Below are 16,020 nucleotides of genomic sequence, written 5' to 3'. Positions count from 1 at the left end.
TCTGACTCTGCTGTCAAAAGACGTCTATATCCTGGTAATAATCTTTAATGTCTTTGTATTGGTATTCATGTTATTATGTGTGTTTTGTCTACAGGTAATTCCTCAAGCCAGTGTGGGAGAAGTACATCGTGCCATCCGCACAACGTTCCAGAGAGTCAACGACTTCTTCATCCCTCCAACCAACCTCATCATCACTCACGTGAGGTAAAAAAAGCACACACACACACATCAGCCTTAAAACACGTGTGACCTCATTGCTCACTCATCACAACTGTCCTTCTTTAGTAAAGGAGAAAAGAGCAAATGAGAATCCTAATGAGAATCTCAATGCGTATTAATCACTGCCCCCTAAAACCTAGAAAAGCTATTAACCTTTCTTTGAACTTTGTCCGTTTAGGTTTGCCTTCGTCTTCCTCAAAAATGAACCCGCCGTACACAAGATCGACCTGGAGACCTTCCACCGCGTCAAGACCATCAGTCTGAAAAACTACAGCTGCATACCGGTGAGCATGGCCTACACACATCTGAGCGGCTTCTACTTCATCCAGTGTCAGAGCAAGAGCCACCTGCAAGCCCCACCCCAGCTGCTCATCGACAGCGTGACAGATGCCGTGATCGGTCCGAACCTAAACGTCACAGGGCAGGCCTTCGTGTCCCCGGATGGCCGCTACATTGTGACACCTGACCCTCAGAGCTTAAAGCTGATAGTACAGACAGTGTCCTTCCAGGGGGAGCTGGGTCTGAACCAGGAAATGGACGAGCCTGTAGCTGTCTCCGATCTGGTTTTCCAGCCCTCCTTCACGGAGTCCAACCAGCACGTGGTGGTGGCCACCTCAAGCTCAGGCACGGACCTGCTATTTGCCGATCTGTCCTCGGGCCGCACTGAGGTTCTGCGGAGCCTCAAGGAGCCCCTGGCCCCCCAAGCCTGGCCCTGGGGAGGCCCCAACAGAGTGGTGGTCTCCAGCGGGTTATTCGGACAGTATCTGGTGACACCGTCAGCCGAGTCCCTCTTTGTCCTGAACGGCAAACAGAGAACGCCGCACTGCGAGGTTTCAGACATCAAGAGAGGGAACACAGTTGTCTGGGTCGGCGAGGTATGAGTAAAAAAGAAAAGAAAAAGGAGGAGACGTAGGATTAGGGAAAGACGTAAATGAAAAAAAGGAAAGATCAGGCCACATTACCTATTCTAAAGATTTATGTGAACATAAGTTGTGGACTCAACCCTGGGACTGAGCGAGAGGGATACACGCCTGGGTTTATTGTAACAAAAGTACACTTAAAAATAGAGTAATTGAGAAAACATTAAGACACCCTGTTGTGATATTTCTATTGGGAGAAAGTGTCAATGCCGTTCAGTGCAACAGTGATCTATGTGCACTTAACTATACAGAATTGTACATTTATTGCACTTCCTTCCATGTTATCACAGCAAATAGGTACCTGAAGAGGGATTATTAACGAACTATGAACTATGCACAATGCTCACTTTTTTTAGAGTAAAAAGCTTTCCGATTTTGTTTATCTCAACAATGTTTGTCGTTTTCACCAGTGCTGCATATAATCACCACAAACTGTCTGTCCTGTCTGCCTTTTAGTGTATGTGTGTTCCGAGTCCTTTTAAAAGCTATGAACCCATCTTTTTTTCGCCTTTGTCATGGTATCGTACTGTATCGTCCCTCTGAAAGCTTTCACTCTCCTCATGCCGGCAGAGGTTGGCTTTATGCACATGTGTAATACCCTCTATTTACATTGTCTATCCAAAGAGCCCGATTGGTCCATTAGCCGTCGACAATGGATGTTTCGGTCACAGAGGAAGCCTAACCAGAAATGAACAGTACATCTAGTGGTCTCTTGCAATGGTATAATCCGTCCCCTGCCATCTCTCACATTTATTCTGTACCTGCAGTACAACTCTGTGCTGTGGAGCCTGAAAATGCCACTTAGCAGATTCCCTCAGGGTAATGACTCCGGTTTACGCTGACCCACATGCTGAGGCAGAGCCAAAGTGGCATCAACTTCGCTATCTAACTGGCTGTGAGCGTTTGTACATCCTCCCAGAGAGCCGTGCATCTGGATCAAACTCCGAGGCAGGTAGACTATACTCGCCGTGTGGTGATTAGTCAGCTTTACTCATAGGGTTGTAGCACAAAGAGGACACATTTTTATTAGTTACTGTCTAGTCAACGACAAAAAAATTGTTTTTGGATTTGTCATTCGTAATCAGATAGCAACCATAAACACACAGGGCATGTATAAAATACCCCGATGGGGGAAAAAAGTCAGCTAGTTTCAAAAGAAGGGGTACATTTTTACAGACATTAGCAATACGTACTGTATTAAACATTTTTCCTGTTTCCAGGAATACTTATTGATTGTAAAATTACTAAAAATGACTATAAGTGTACAGGTTTGTTTAACATTACTACTATTATTATTAAAAGTTGTATACCTACTTTTGAAAAACCTGGGGTTATCTGTCTCGAGGCAGAAACTGAATAAACACCAGCAACTCTTCCTCTATGAAAATAGCAGATATTTTATCTCTGTGCTTGAACAGAATCATCTTTGGTGTAATTTGCTTTTGCCGTTTGCACTAATCATCATGATGATGATCCATTAGCAGCGAGATAGCACCGCTGCTTCTCTGCAGATGTAATAATGTTATCAGAATTACTGGAAACACAGCGTCTCTAAAGGATTCCTGCCTCTTGACATTAGTGCAGACGTCTTTCCATGAATACTTAGCTTGGCCACTTGATGGCCTTTAGACTGGAATGGGTGCCAGTCTTAGGGCAATAGCTTTTTCTTTTTCTCTCATTCTCTTTATGTTGTACAGCCCTACTTTGTGCCTCCCGGCCTCAAACTACAACTAAAAGGTGAATGTCCTCAAATATTCAGTGGTCAGTATCATCTGCCATACATAGATGGTTTTGTTTTCTTATATATTATAAAGTAAATCAGGAGCTATTTTTCAATTAGCTGATTGAAATCAAATTGCGTGCAAAATTTGTATTCTCCCTATGTATTTAAATTATTTTTATAAAAGCTGCTTAACATTAACTGACTGAGTAAAAGGTACCGAATGTCACGCATTGTATTTCTTGAATTTTCTAGGTTTTGCAAATACTCGGCACATCTAAGACTATTATTAATTGGTCTTCTCTAGTCAGCACAGAACAGCTAGAAGCAAAAAAGTAGTCTGAGAAATATTCCAGGCCAATGTAGAGTCAACTTGCTGTTAAATTAAATCAACTTAAAAAATAGTAGCACTAATGCTCCATCACTGCACGCGTATTTTGTGGTGCTAAAATGTGATGGAAAGGATTCTTGGGAAGTGCCCTTGTACGTGTGTAATCATTGCACAAATACTCACAGCCTTTGGGATTTTGCAGTTGTTGCCCTTTTTTTTATTTTTTTTGGCGGGTCAAACGTGTTGGAAAGAAGAGAGATTAAACAAACATTTATCTCTGAAACCCTGGGCCGTCCACAGATGTCAAAGTCCAACTTTTTAGCGTGTAGAAAAAGTCTGTCGGAGTCCTGTAAGAAAAGTATAAATCCAGACGAGTCCAGAGTCGTGTGAATGGAGTATATCTGCTCATGTGTTGTTTTTCTTTTCTCCCGGAAACAAACAGCAGCCCAAATTAAATATTAATCATCTTCTCCTAATGCGTAGTTGTGCCTGTAACTCCCTAATGCAATGCAATGTGTAGGGTAGAAAACCAAGCTGTGTACGAAAAGAAAAAAAGGAAAAAACACAGGAGGGAAGCAGTCGTCCTCATTTGTGATTTAGGTATTTGCTGCTAATCTGCCACAAAAAACATTCTGGCATAAAAAACCTGTTTGATGAACTTTTTAAGGTAAAAACTTAATGATGTTGATAATGTTTCCTAGACCACTGTTGCACTGAGGAGAGAAATATAATATCTGACATATATTAATGTTATATATATGTTATTTGAATGCAATTTGTCAAATTGGTAGCCCAGTTTTCTCACTGTATCAATCAAAAAAATATATATATAACTCATTGTTGAAGGATTCAGGCTCTGATGCTTCCAAAAGTCACTATCCCATCCAAAGTCACTTCCCGATGGCTCTAAATGAGTCATCTACAGTATTCGACAGCTCCAAGACATGCATGTAATGAAAATAGATCTTCGACATGATTATCATTGACCTCTCAGAGATCTCTCACAGTCACATACAGTTTACAGTCGCTTGTGAAAAAGTCACTTTTCTGCCCTCTCATTGTCACGTCTGTCAGCTTATCTCTTAAGGTCGATTGAGCAGTATGACATCGCTACTAGAGCCAAGGAGAGCAAGAACAAAGAGACTGCACCTGCGCTTGCTGATATAACTATGTTATTGGCTAGCTCATGTTGTTTGTTTGAATCTACCTTCAGTGTCACATGACTATTTCCGTACCTCTCCTTTAACCCTCGAGTAAGGGGCTGCAGAGCTGAACCGCTTGGTGTGATAGACATCGATAGGAACCACTGTTGTAGATAACATTGTTCATGTTTAGAACACGTTCAGACATGACAAAACTGACTGTACAGTTTTCTTTATGCATTTTGTGTGTTCTGGTTTATGAGGGAATTGTTTTGTAAGAAAAAAAATCAAATAAAATATATTGTAAAAATCAGTCGTTCTGCAGTGTCTTAACGGTCGCTTTAATGCCAAATGTCACTTAACACATTTCACAGATTTTAGGGCAACATGCAGTATATGAAAAAATCCATTAATTTATACAATTAAATGAATGAATCTGTCAATCACACAATGAAGATAATTTATCACATCTACGTCATTAGTCAGGAAAAAATGCCACTCGTTTGATTTATGATGATTCCAGTTTCTCTGATATGAGGATTTGCTTCTTTTGTCTATTTTCTCTTTATTATTGTAATTTTTTTATGTTTTGCACTGTTGGTCAGACAAACGTGGGTTCTGGGAAACTCTGATAAGCATTTTTCAATTCAACAATTCTTATACAACTAATTATTAATAGAAAACGTAATCGCTAGATTAATCAGTATAATCAATAGTTGCCACAATAACTTATTTTACAGGTCCTTTTCTAATAATTTACTAATAATGTACTTTTTCCTTGAATTTAGATTCCATTTAAACCCAAGTTATAATTCTTTCATTGTTCATTCATAATTATAAAGGTCATTCTTCATACAGTATATATTGAATTGTATATTTGGCTGTAGACAAATTTCACATTTCTGCGTGTCTTGCTGTTCTCTGCCAAAAAGATTTTTTTGGTTACGCTCACAGTGAATTGGGATTAATTAATTGAAAGTGTACTAAGTGAACAGTGTCTCCATTTTCCCTATAATTAGTAGCAAATTACATGGCTCTTTCATTAAGCTTCCAATTAAATTATTGGGAGATTATTAACAAAATACAGACAAATAAAGCGTTGCTGTTGCAGTCTAAATAAAAATGAAACCCCTAAAATCACTGAGGAGAAGAAGACATGTTGTGCTACATTGACAAACATTAATTAAATAACTAATCTTCATATTCTGGATTTTATGAATGTTTCAACTATAAATAACACAAAACTACAATAGCAAAATTCTGTTGATTATCGCCTGTAAATGACCCACACAAGCACATTGTGAGAGACAGTTTTTAATGTTTTTTTCTTTTAAAATCAATACATCATTACCACATCTGGTGCACTGCAGTATTTCTATACCATAATAACAGTAAAGAAAGAGGATTATTAGAAAAATAGAAGCCAATACTGCATTAATTTACTGTCTGCTACCTGATCAGATGTTGCAGGAATTCTATGAGATGTTTTACAGCACAAAAGTGAGAACTGGTCTCCCAACAAGACACAAAACGTTTAGAGTGTCTTGGAATAGCAGAAGGTGGATGGTAGTAAGGTGTTTTTTTTTAAGCAAAAATGCCAAGTAGTCTTTGGTTCTAGCTTCTCAAATGTAATATTTATAGTGTTTCTTTGTCATATATGACAGTAAATTGAATATCTTAATGTTTTTTGGCTCTGAGAAATTGTGAATGCCACTTTTTCACATTTTTTCAACATTTCATGGATCAAATGATTCCCTAATTAATTGAGAAAGTAATTGGCAGATTTATTGATACTGGGAATTAGTTAGTTGCAGCCCGAATGTCACATTTGGTCTTTATTTTGGGGCATGTGAGCAATAACACAATCATCAGTGTGAAATAAGGTACAAACTGTCTCAGTAATGTTTGTAGTAATCATACCAATCACAATGAAATTACATATATTAAACAGAATATGTCAAGTTTCAATAAATTATATGAATCTATCAAGTCTCTAGAAATGTCCAACGAGCTTAAAATCATTATAATTAATCACACCAGCCACTTGTCAGTCTGCATTGAATCTGTTGTAGCTGACACAGTTAGACAGAGAGACAATTTTAGCATCTGGGAAATTACTGGATATTTGCGTCAAGACACCGCCAACGATGTGACATTCATCCCCCGTCCCTGCCCGTGTCGCAGCCATTGTCATTTATGGTCTCAGTACATTGATGAGCTGGAATCCAGCAGACCTTCACTCCTGTACAAGTTAATGTAATCTATTGTCTTTCTGTGCTCAACACGCTCCAACAATCCATGACCATTATTTACAACACTGTTCTACTGAGGGACGCTGTCAATACACTCTCCATCAGTGTCGGAGTGACAGAAAGAGGTGGAAGAGAGAATTAAGACTTCCTGGAGCCAAACATCAGTGATGGAAGAGAATGTGATCACACAGACAATTACAGTCCCTTTCACGCCTGCTTCAATTTCCTATGAATCTGAACAAAATGGAGAAAGGAAGACGACATCCTTCATTCAGTCCTCAAAGCTTACTGAGATATTTGTGAAAAACTGAGGCCACATCACACCTCAGCCCATATCCACATATGAATTTCTGCAAATAAACTTATTTTGGGGGGGATGAACAGAATCTAAAGTCAATATGAGCTGACAACGGCGTTGAAAAGATGCCTTCACTGCTAACGTTGTACCTACAGTCTTACAATCATTTCAACCACATTTCTGTGCTAACTAAACTAGGATACTAAAAAACTAAGAACTTAAACTTTTAGCAGCTCTGTGAGGCACAGCAGTGCTTTGAGCTAAATGCTAAGCATACTAACATGCTCATAATAATGTTGACATGTGGATGCTAAGCAGGTGCTAAGTTTACAATGTTCACAATCTCAGTTTAGCGTGTTAACATGTTGCAGGCATTTGGCCATAAATCAAAGTCTAATATAATATAACCAAATTATAATTTTGACCTGATGATGGCACTAGATGAAAAGTCAGAGGATCACCAAACTCATTACAATTCAACCTGGGGGGGGATCATGAATGTTGATACGAAAATTTTGTGGCAATACATGAAACTGTTTTTGAGATATTTCAGTCTGGACCAAAGCCAATAAAGCAGCCAATAAGTTAATTATTACTCGTACAGAAAGAGTTTGTAATTTTAAGCAGAAACAAACACATCAAGCAAAATACAGACTGGAAAGAGAGTTCTGAAAGTCAAAAAATAAGTCCTGAAAGTCACAAATCGCCGCTACCTGGTGAAATCATTACTTAGTGGCATCAACCCTGTCAATCCAATGCAGTTGTAGTAACTGCCATGAGACGATAAAAACATCTCAATCAGTCACCTTAAGGAAAGATGTGTTTAAAATTCAAACACAGATCTCTGTGTGAATCCCCAGTCTGTCCTCAAAGCTTAAATTGCCTCAGCAGCCTCATTTGGGTGAAGCCTGTTCTGACTAACAAGTTCAAAAACCTCCAGCACTGAACCCGCTGGACAGCCGACCTGGATAAATATTACTTGCAAATGTGTTTTTTTCTCACTCCAGTGTTACAGATGTGTGAGGTTTTATACATTTTTCTGCCAATAACCATAGATATATACACATAGATACTACATCCAGGCTGTGGGATGCGTGTCAGCTGCCGTCATACTGGACCAGAGTTCTGGCTGCTTTCTACAGAAGAGGAAACCAGACTTTTGTGCTGCATTTGGATGTTTTAAAGAAAGAAATGCCAAAACCGCAGCACAAGGAAAAATTTCATAAGCGAGTAGTTATCACACAACCCTCTATTGTCTCCAACATGTTGAGTTTAACTCACCGTTATCACTATCAGTGATGTTAAGTGGCTATTAAGTGAAGTGAATTTGTATTATTATTATCTATTATCCCATTTATTGACACCCACATGTACACATAGGAGCCAACCAGTGTCCAAGCACCCTACCTGATGATCTCCCTCAAAAATAGACGCCTCTTTCATGTTGACTAAACTTATAAGAAATTAGGGCTAAGTTTATACTGATCATGTCTCTCATACACAAACATGCAGCCCACAAATCATTTTCATTTTCCTGCTGCTTTTGGTTTTGTTTCTACAATTGGAGAAGAATGTGTAACTATTGAGCTGGAACTGCGTGTATGGTTCAACAATTAAGCTTGCCCGATTGCCCGGGGCAAGTAAAATGCCACGTTGGGCTAAATTAGTAAAAAAAAAAAAAAAAAAATCATTTTAATATCATGTATTACATTCTCGTTCTTTGGTGCACAGCATAGCCCCCTCCCCTTGCATGCATTGGAAGATATTGGCTCACACCGTTGGCCAATCAAGAGTTGAGTAAGCTAGTAGTGTCATGTGTGAAACAAACATCCCTCAGGATTGAGCTCTGTCAAATAGAGGAATCAGTGGAGCATGTAATGTTTTACTGCCATAAATACTCTTGAGAACGAGAGACATTAAAGAGGGAAATCAGGAAGCTTGGAGTGGCAGAAATGAATTGAAAAGAAATGGGTGGAAAAAACGTTTTCCATCGAGTTAGGGAGTCTATTCCATTATTTGAAAGAAATTTAGTGTCCAGTGAAATATAGGGGATGGGTCATAACATTTTTGATATGGAAGAATGTTTGTTGCTTGAGTCCTTACTCTGTTTCATTTACTTAAGTAAAGATTAAACATGACAATTAACTTTAGTCTTTGTTGTAATTTGATAATCGCTAATAAATAAAACAATTTGTATAGGGGCAAGTAAAAACTGACTTCAGGCAAGTAGATTTCTGACCCACTTGCCTGGAAAAAAACATTAACGTTGAACCCTGAACAGGTGATACAACTTACTATATTATGTAATTTCTGTAAATAGCGGCAGAAATGTCAGTAATATGTGTGAAAACATGAATATCATTAAAACAGAATTGAGAAGCATGTTGACATATGATATTTTTAATAGGTATAATTATTACAAAAACATATTGAGTCTCTTCTGTATTTTTTAAATCATTGCAGTGGCCATAACAACACAATATGAAAACAGAATATACTTCTAAAATAATTACGAAACATAGGCTCAACTTTATTGTATTAGCCTTTATTTACTTTGCAATAAACTAAAAAGTGTCTTGATACGAAAGCCATCATTTTAGATGGTGTTCTGTACTACACATATAAGTCTAGTATGTGGTGACAACCCAAACTGCTGGAAAATTGATTGACTGATTGACTGATTGACAATTTAGTGAGTTATGATAGCTGTAAAAGCAGATCGACCTCTTCCCACAATTTACATGTATGCATGCGGAGGCACAACTACCACGGACCAATATGGCGGCTGCGTCAACGCATTGATACAATGACCAGCAGCATCCAATGTGGTATCTACGTTTGTACATCTGTTGCCAATAACTGTGAGAAAGTCACAGAAATCAAAGAAATGTTTAAAATTCAGTTTGGATAAATGTTTTATTAGCCTACATGGCTTTGTCAATACCATGTCAATCTGATAGTCTTGCAAAGTTTAAAACACACCTCAGTACATATAAGATAAAGATTGGGGTAACCACAGCAAAGTTAACGTTCATACTGACATACTGTTGTTTATTTGCTGCTTTATCTATGTTGTTTATAACTCTCATGAACAAGATCCATGTGAGAGCATTTTTATGATCCGTCTGCTCACACATGACAGGAGTCAAACAGTTTAAGCAGAAACACAACACATAAATTTTAGTTTCACTTTGTGCAGATACGATTAAATACGGGGATGCTGTCATCAAATATGGGATTAGCAAGAACCTGACATGGAACTGTCACTTGTTTGACATATTAAAATATTACATTTCAGTTCAATTTGGGCCAGAAAACAGTTGGTTAAAGCAGAATTAGATAAATTAAATTAGGATTAGATTTTGGCAAATAATATTGGAAAAGCTGGTTTTGGTTAAATAAAAGTAAAACTCTAATATGTTTATTTATATATATGTTTATAGTTTTGGTATTAACTATGAATCAAAGCTCAGACACTTGGAGAGCAGCTCTCTTAGTTTTCATACACCGAGAATATGTTTTACTGTAAAATTTATATCTACTTGTGAAGATATCTAAAGACATGGGGGATGTCATTTTGCATTTCGTGTAAAAATGTCAAAGGACCTGATTTTCTTCAGAAGACATAAGGAAAATCAAAACTTCTGTGTCCTCTGGTGAAATTTTAGCAGATCCAACCTGCTTATGTGGGAAAACAAAACCTGAGGGGAATCATTTCAGAAGAGAAGCAGAAGGTGGTGTCCTAAACATCAAGTTATACACTTTCCAGGCTGATTGTGGTTAAGAAATCACCAGAGCACCCTGTCATGTATCATTCACCGCATCCAACATGAAAACCCCCATGAAACACACAAGTGAAGACGTGAGGAACTGTCTTACAGTCGGTTTCATGCTGGGACATGTGGCCACATTATAAACATTCAGAAAGGGAAACAAGAGTGACGTTTTCATCATTAGGGCTGCTTCTCACAGCGAATACAGACTGCTCTGCCAGGAATCTGTCAACAATACATCATTCAGTGCAACCAGAGAAATGAGCAGACAACAGTGATGAATAGAAGAAGACATGGAAGCCGATGCTACGATCCACTTCTGCAACATCCCTGAGCCAAAACACTATAGCATATAACAATATTAGAAATCCAGGCTATAAAAATGACCAAACAACAGTAATACATTCAAACAGTGTTGGAAAAATCTAGTTCTACACAGTGGAACAGTGTAAAAACACTCATTTGACGTAGAACATTTTACTTATAAAGCACTTTCCTTTATAATTTTTTTTAGGATCTAACTTTCTTCTTTATTTCTGTCACAGTACGGCTCTGCCATGAGGCGGCATTGACAGCTGTAGTAATAGTTTCTCGATTTTTTCAGGTTCCAACCAGTCGTTTGTGAGGATTTGCTGGTTTTCTCAGTCTTATGTGATACTAAGTTAAGTACTTTTGGATTTTGGACCAGGCAACATGAAGACATCACCTTGGACTTTAGTTTTCAGATGGTTTATAGACCAAACGATTAGTCAATTAATCAAGACAATAATTGGCAGATTAATCGATAATTGCAGCTCTATGTGGGTGGATCACTTTATTGTTCACATCTGGCAGCAGCCTGAGCTCTTTGATAAAAGTTCGTAAAAACCCTCAGCACTAAGATAATATCCTCAAATTTAAGTTGTGGTAGATGTAAAGACACAATTTCATTTGTGGAATGTTTATTTGATTATGAGTTTTATAAATCAGACAGATTCATCAGCAGCTAAAACTTCAAAGTTAAGCAGAGAACATGTTCATGATTGAGGTTGCAAAAACATACTTTTTATGTTTAACAGAAATCTCTGTTGATAGTAGACGAGACGCATACCCTTTTCTCCATTACTGAAGTTTGAAACTTTGTACATCCGACCATCAAAACAAACAAAAAAAGTATAAAAATCAGTGTACGAGCATCACTGTGCTTTGCTATAGAAAGTAAACATAGGTCACTTAAGGCTGTTTGAGCAGCTGTCTTTTCTTCTGAAGAGGAAATTTGCATAATCGCCAAAAAGGCTTAACACTAAGAGAAACTGACTCTACTCCATACTGAAGTCTGAACAAAATACAGGTTTCAGTTTCAAGTGGGGTGGCAGGTCAACAGTATTAAGTTAACAAAATCCCTTCTTTGCAGCAAATAAATACAAATAACCAAGCTACAGGAAAATAGATCCACCATGGAAAGCATTCAGATAATCTAGCACTTCACAATATTATACTATTTGATCAATTGAAATGAAGGACAACTAGCAACTCACAATACAACACAGATGAGAGCACACGAGTAACCGCAACACAGCTAATAGAAACCTATTTAAAAGAGAATCTGAAGTGTGGAAATCTTCCAGAAGTTCACTGGTTGACAATGATCAAGAAATATCTGATCAATGCGACGGAAAAATTAAATAACAGCTTTCAGTACCAAACAATTTTTGATATTCAACATCAACACGTTTAAATAACAGAAAGATATCAAGTACCTGAATGTCTACAGTGACGCCACCTCTAGGCTGTGGTTGATATGTTGTGTGACTGCTTTTACTGCTGATACAACGCAGTCAGATTCTCCCTGGAGTCTGTTATTTCATTATAGGTGAAAAATAACGTGAAGTGGCCAGATCATTAACAAGAGACACACCGGTGAAGCCTTCATCACAGTTGCTGGTGCTGAGGTACACGGTAAAAGAAAAGCAGGGATCTTCTGGCAGGAATTTGTCAAGAATATATCAGCCTTTACATCTCAGGTAAAAAAAACAAAAAAAAAAAACAACGGACATAAATGTAAAATGTCACAGGGAAGTCTACAGTGCAGTCTGTGCCTGCTTATGGCTGATGTGACACGGTGAAAATCACCATTATTACAGCAGAGATGTAAGTGATAATGACAGGTATTAGAGTTCAGGTGATGATGGTTATGATGAAGAGAGTGTCAGACATCAAGGTGTGTTCAGTCACTTATGTGCTACATATATACTGTACATAATTCATAGGAGTGAAGAAAATAATCCAACAGTGATGGTGAATATGAAAAAATATAAGTCAAGGTCCTGCTAGACTTGTAAATCTGCATCACTGTCGTGCTACTTTATATGTTTCTATATGTTTATCCCTCATTTTCTGGGAGAGTTGGACACCAACAAACAAACAAACTCCTTCCTTTAAGATTGATTTTTTTCTCGTCTCCTGAGTCTGATACTCCAGAGTTGGACGGGGATAATTGATATGTTGTCTTGTGCCGTTGTGTCCATCTCCATGTGAAGACATACCACGCTTTCGCTCAGTTATAGGAACCATTCAGCAGCAGGCAGGACACAACCTCCTCACGCTGGGCTCTCAAGCCCACTGAAGGGAATACGGATGAAATTTGCACCAGTGAATCTGTGAAACCACTGAGACTGCAATCCTTCTTCCCTACATGATAACAAAGTTTTTATAGACCGGTGAAATGCGGTGTTATGTTTTGGTCCGTCTTCAGAGGCAAGGATAAGTAATAGCTGCTAAATCACAGGAAAACAGCTTTTTTCCCCCTTTTAACAGTAGCAGCGATGGGGTTGTTTGTCAAATCCAGCACCTTGATTCTGCTTCACAATGGCACCGACGATTAAACTGCATATTTCTGGTCTAAAGCTGATGTGGGGTTTATGATGAAAACATTGTATTTACATTTTAGGCTTGCACCTAATATTCCTGTCAAGAACCATTTACAATAATTGCAAACTAAATCATATCCATTATCCCTCACAAGACTACACATACAACAAATATTTTCCATTAAGGCAACAGCTAGTGAGGACACAATTTAAATATAGTGTTTGCCAGGCTCTTCACTTTATGCGTGAGTGTATAATAATAATAATAATAAACTGTAGTAAACATTTCTATGAAGCCCATAAATACCTGCACATATTGTAATACATGCATAATGCATTATGAGTTGTGACTATTCATTGTGATGCACTTTTTTTTATAACATAAAGAGTGTTGTAGAATCAAGTCAAGTCAAATTTATTTATAAAGCACATTTAAAAACAACAGTTGGCCAAAGTGCTGTAAAATCAAAATAGCAAAAGCCATAAAACAACATAATAAAAACACAAAGACCAGTTTAATAGACAACAAGACAAAGAAAGAAACTCTCAAACTAAGTTAAAAGCCATGCAATAAAGATGTGTTTTAAGACGGGATTTAAAAACAGGCAGTTTAGGGGCCAACCTAACATGCAGAGGCAACTTGTTGCAGATATTTTGGGGCTGCAACTGCAAATCAGTTTCACAGTTACTTGGAATAGTTCTCCCTGTTTTAACTGAAACATTGTGAATGTCATGGTGCTTTCTGTGACTATAATAGATGAAGAGATGTAGACAGGAAACTACATGTGAGACATTTGTGCTTTTTTATTCTCTGATGTCATTAGTGTGTAACAATACAGTCAACTCACAGTACTACTCACATATGAGCGGTTTTTCTTACTCATTCAGCTTTTATCTTTATTTATGTTCTTTAGTTTCTGTGTTAAAAGTGCAGCGCACCATTGGATAGCTGACAGACTTCTTGTAAAGTATACTGTATTTAGTTAGTCAGCTGTTACACTTGATTAAGGTTGTACCTGACTCAAGATATTCACAGTTAACTCAGAGTCAGCACTTCGGGCCGATGCATCAATTTGGATTTTTAAAAGTTTACAGCCTGTCATGCTGTAACGGTGCGTTCCTCTGTGTACAATGACTCAGCTAAAAGCAAGTTGACTCAAGAGCTTCACAACGTTGAGGGGGCAGCCCTATACGTGATCTTGTAAAGAATTATGATCATACCGTTAGAGCTGCAACAATTAGTTGACGATCTATCAGTCAATCGACAGAAAATTAATCACCAAGTCATTTTTAAGGGAAAAAAATGCCAAAATTCTCAGGTTCCAGCTTAAATGTGCATATTTCTTTGGGTTGTGGTCTTTTGGTCAGGACAAAAAGAAACATTTTAGGTTGCATTTTGGGCTTAAGGAAATGGTGATCAACATTTTTTCATCATTTTCTGACATTTTACAGATCAAACAGCTAATTAATGGAGAAAATAAATCGACAGATTAATCGATAATGAACATAATTGCTAGTTGCAGCCCCACATACCTTATGATTGTTGATTCAAGAGATAAAATGAACTGTCAGGGTTTATAACAACCCTTATTAGGCATTATATATAAGTTATAATGTTTTATGAAGGTATATATAATCTATGATTTCATATAAGACCAATGCACCTTCTTCATTTCACATGAAATGTCTTTGACTTTATTTTCTTTAAAAAAATAAATATTTCTTTCCTTGTTCCCTGCAGATGATGCAAAACAGTCCCATAGAAAGAGTGTCTTTCAGTTCATGGTAAAACTCAAAAATAGCAGTAACAATACTCTGTAAACAGACTCCTGCAGACACAGAAATGTGCTTTGTTGTGGCACCGGCCCAAACCTATTTGGAACTACTGAGGCTTCTGGCTTATCCCACTCCAATAGGCAGCCATCCAGAAAGAGAGCTTCTTTATACACAGCAGTCTACTGTGTGTTTCATAGGTGGAAAAGAGCAGACACGTTGGGTTTAATACATACACACAGAGCTACTTGAAAAACCGGTCGATCCACAAGGAGCATCCTGAAACCCAGAATAGACTAATCTAGTCCAATATAGTATTAAAGAATGAATTCATGGGGGGCATGGTTTGGATTTAGAGCTGTTCTCATTTTTTAAAACAATACTTTAAGTTACATACATACATACATTCAAAACAAAAACAATCTAAAAATCTTGCTCTCCTATAATGTTTCTGTCGGGCAAGTTCACTTCATGTGAATCATTGTTTATCAGTTATCAAAGAAGTGGCAGTGACTTACTATATATTCCTTCTGCACTGCAGGTATATTAGTCTTTCATTTAATTTAATTTTTAATTTTTTTAAAAGTCTGAAATAGCCTATTTTTACTCAAGTTGTGGACCTGTTTGTCTCACAGTTTGTTTCTCGGACTGTTCTTTGAGTTCCAGTGGGATGTGAACATTATTTTCAGAGCAGAAAATCTTACATTTTAATATGCGATGTTGTGGTGTTCTCTTTACTGACA

The 16,020-nt window shown here is 37.7% G+C and overlaps 1 protein-coding gene across 3 annotated transcripts in view; it reads left to right on the top strand.

Moving 5' to 3' along the window:
* fstl4 (follistatin-like 4) overlaps positions 1-4,645 on the top strand; it is a 236,541-nt gene extending 231,896 nt beyond the window's left edge. For all 3 annotated transcript variants that reach the window (XM_067608578.1, XM_067608577.1, XM_067608579.1), the window contains 2 exons: positions 95-204; positions 398-4,645. In XM_067608578.1, the coding sequence (XP_067464679.1) occupies positions 95-204; positions 398-1,100 (813 nt within the window). In that variant the 3' untranslated portion in view covers positions 1,101-4,645. The remainder of the gene's footprint in view (positions 1-94; positions 205-397) is intronic.
* The last annotated feature ends 11,375 nt before the right edge of the window (positions 4,646-16,020 follow it).

This window comes from Thunnus thynnus, chromosome 13 (genome assembly GCF_963924715.1).
Source record: "Thunnus thynnus chromosome 13, fThuThy2.1, whole genome shotgun sequence".
Classification (NCBI taxonomy): Eukaryota; Metazoa; Chordata; class Actinopteri; order Scombriformes; family Scombridae; genus Thunnus; species Thunnus thynnus.
This window is presented reverse-complemented; position numbering and strand designations above follow the sequence as displayed.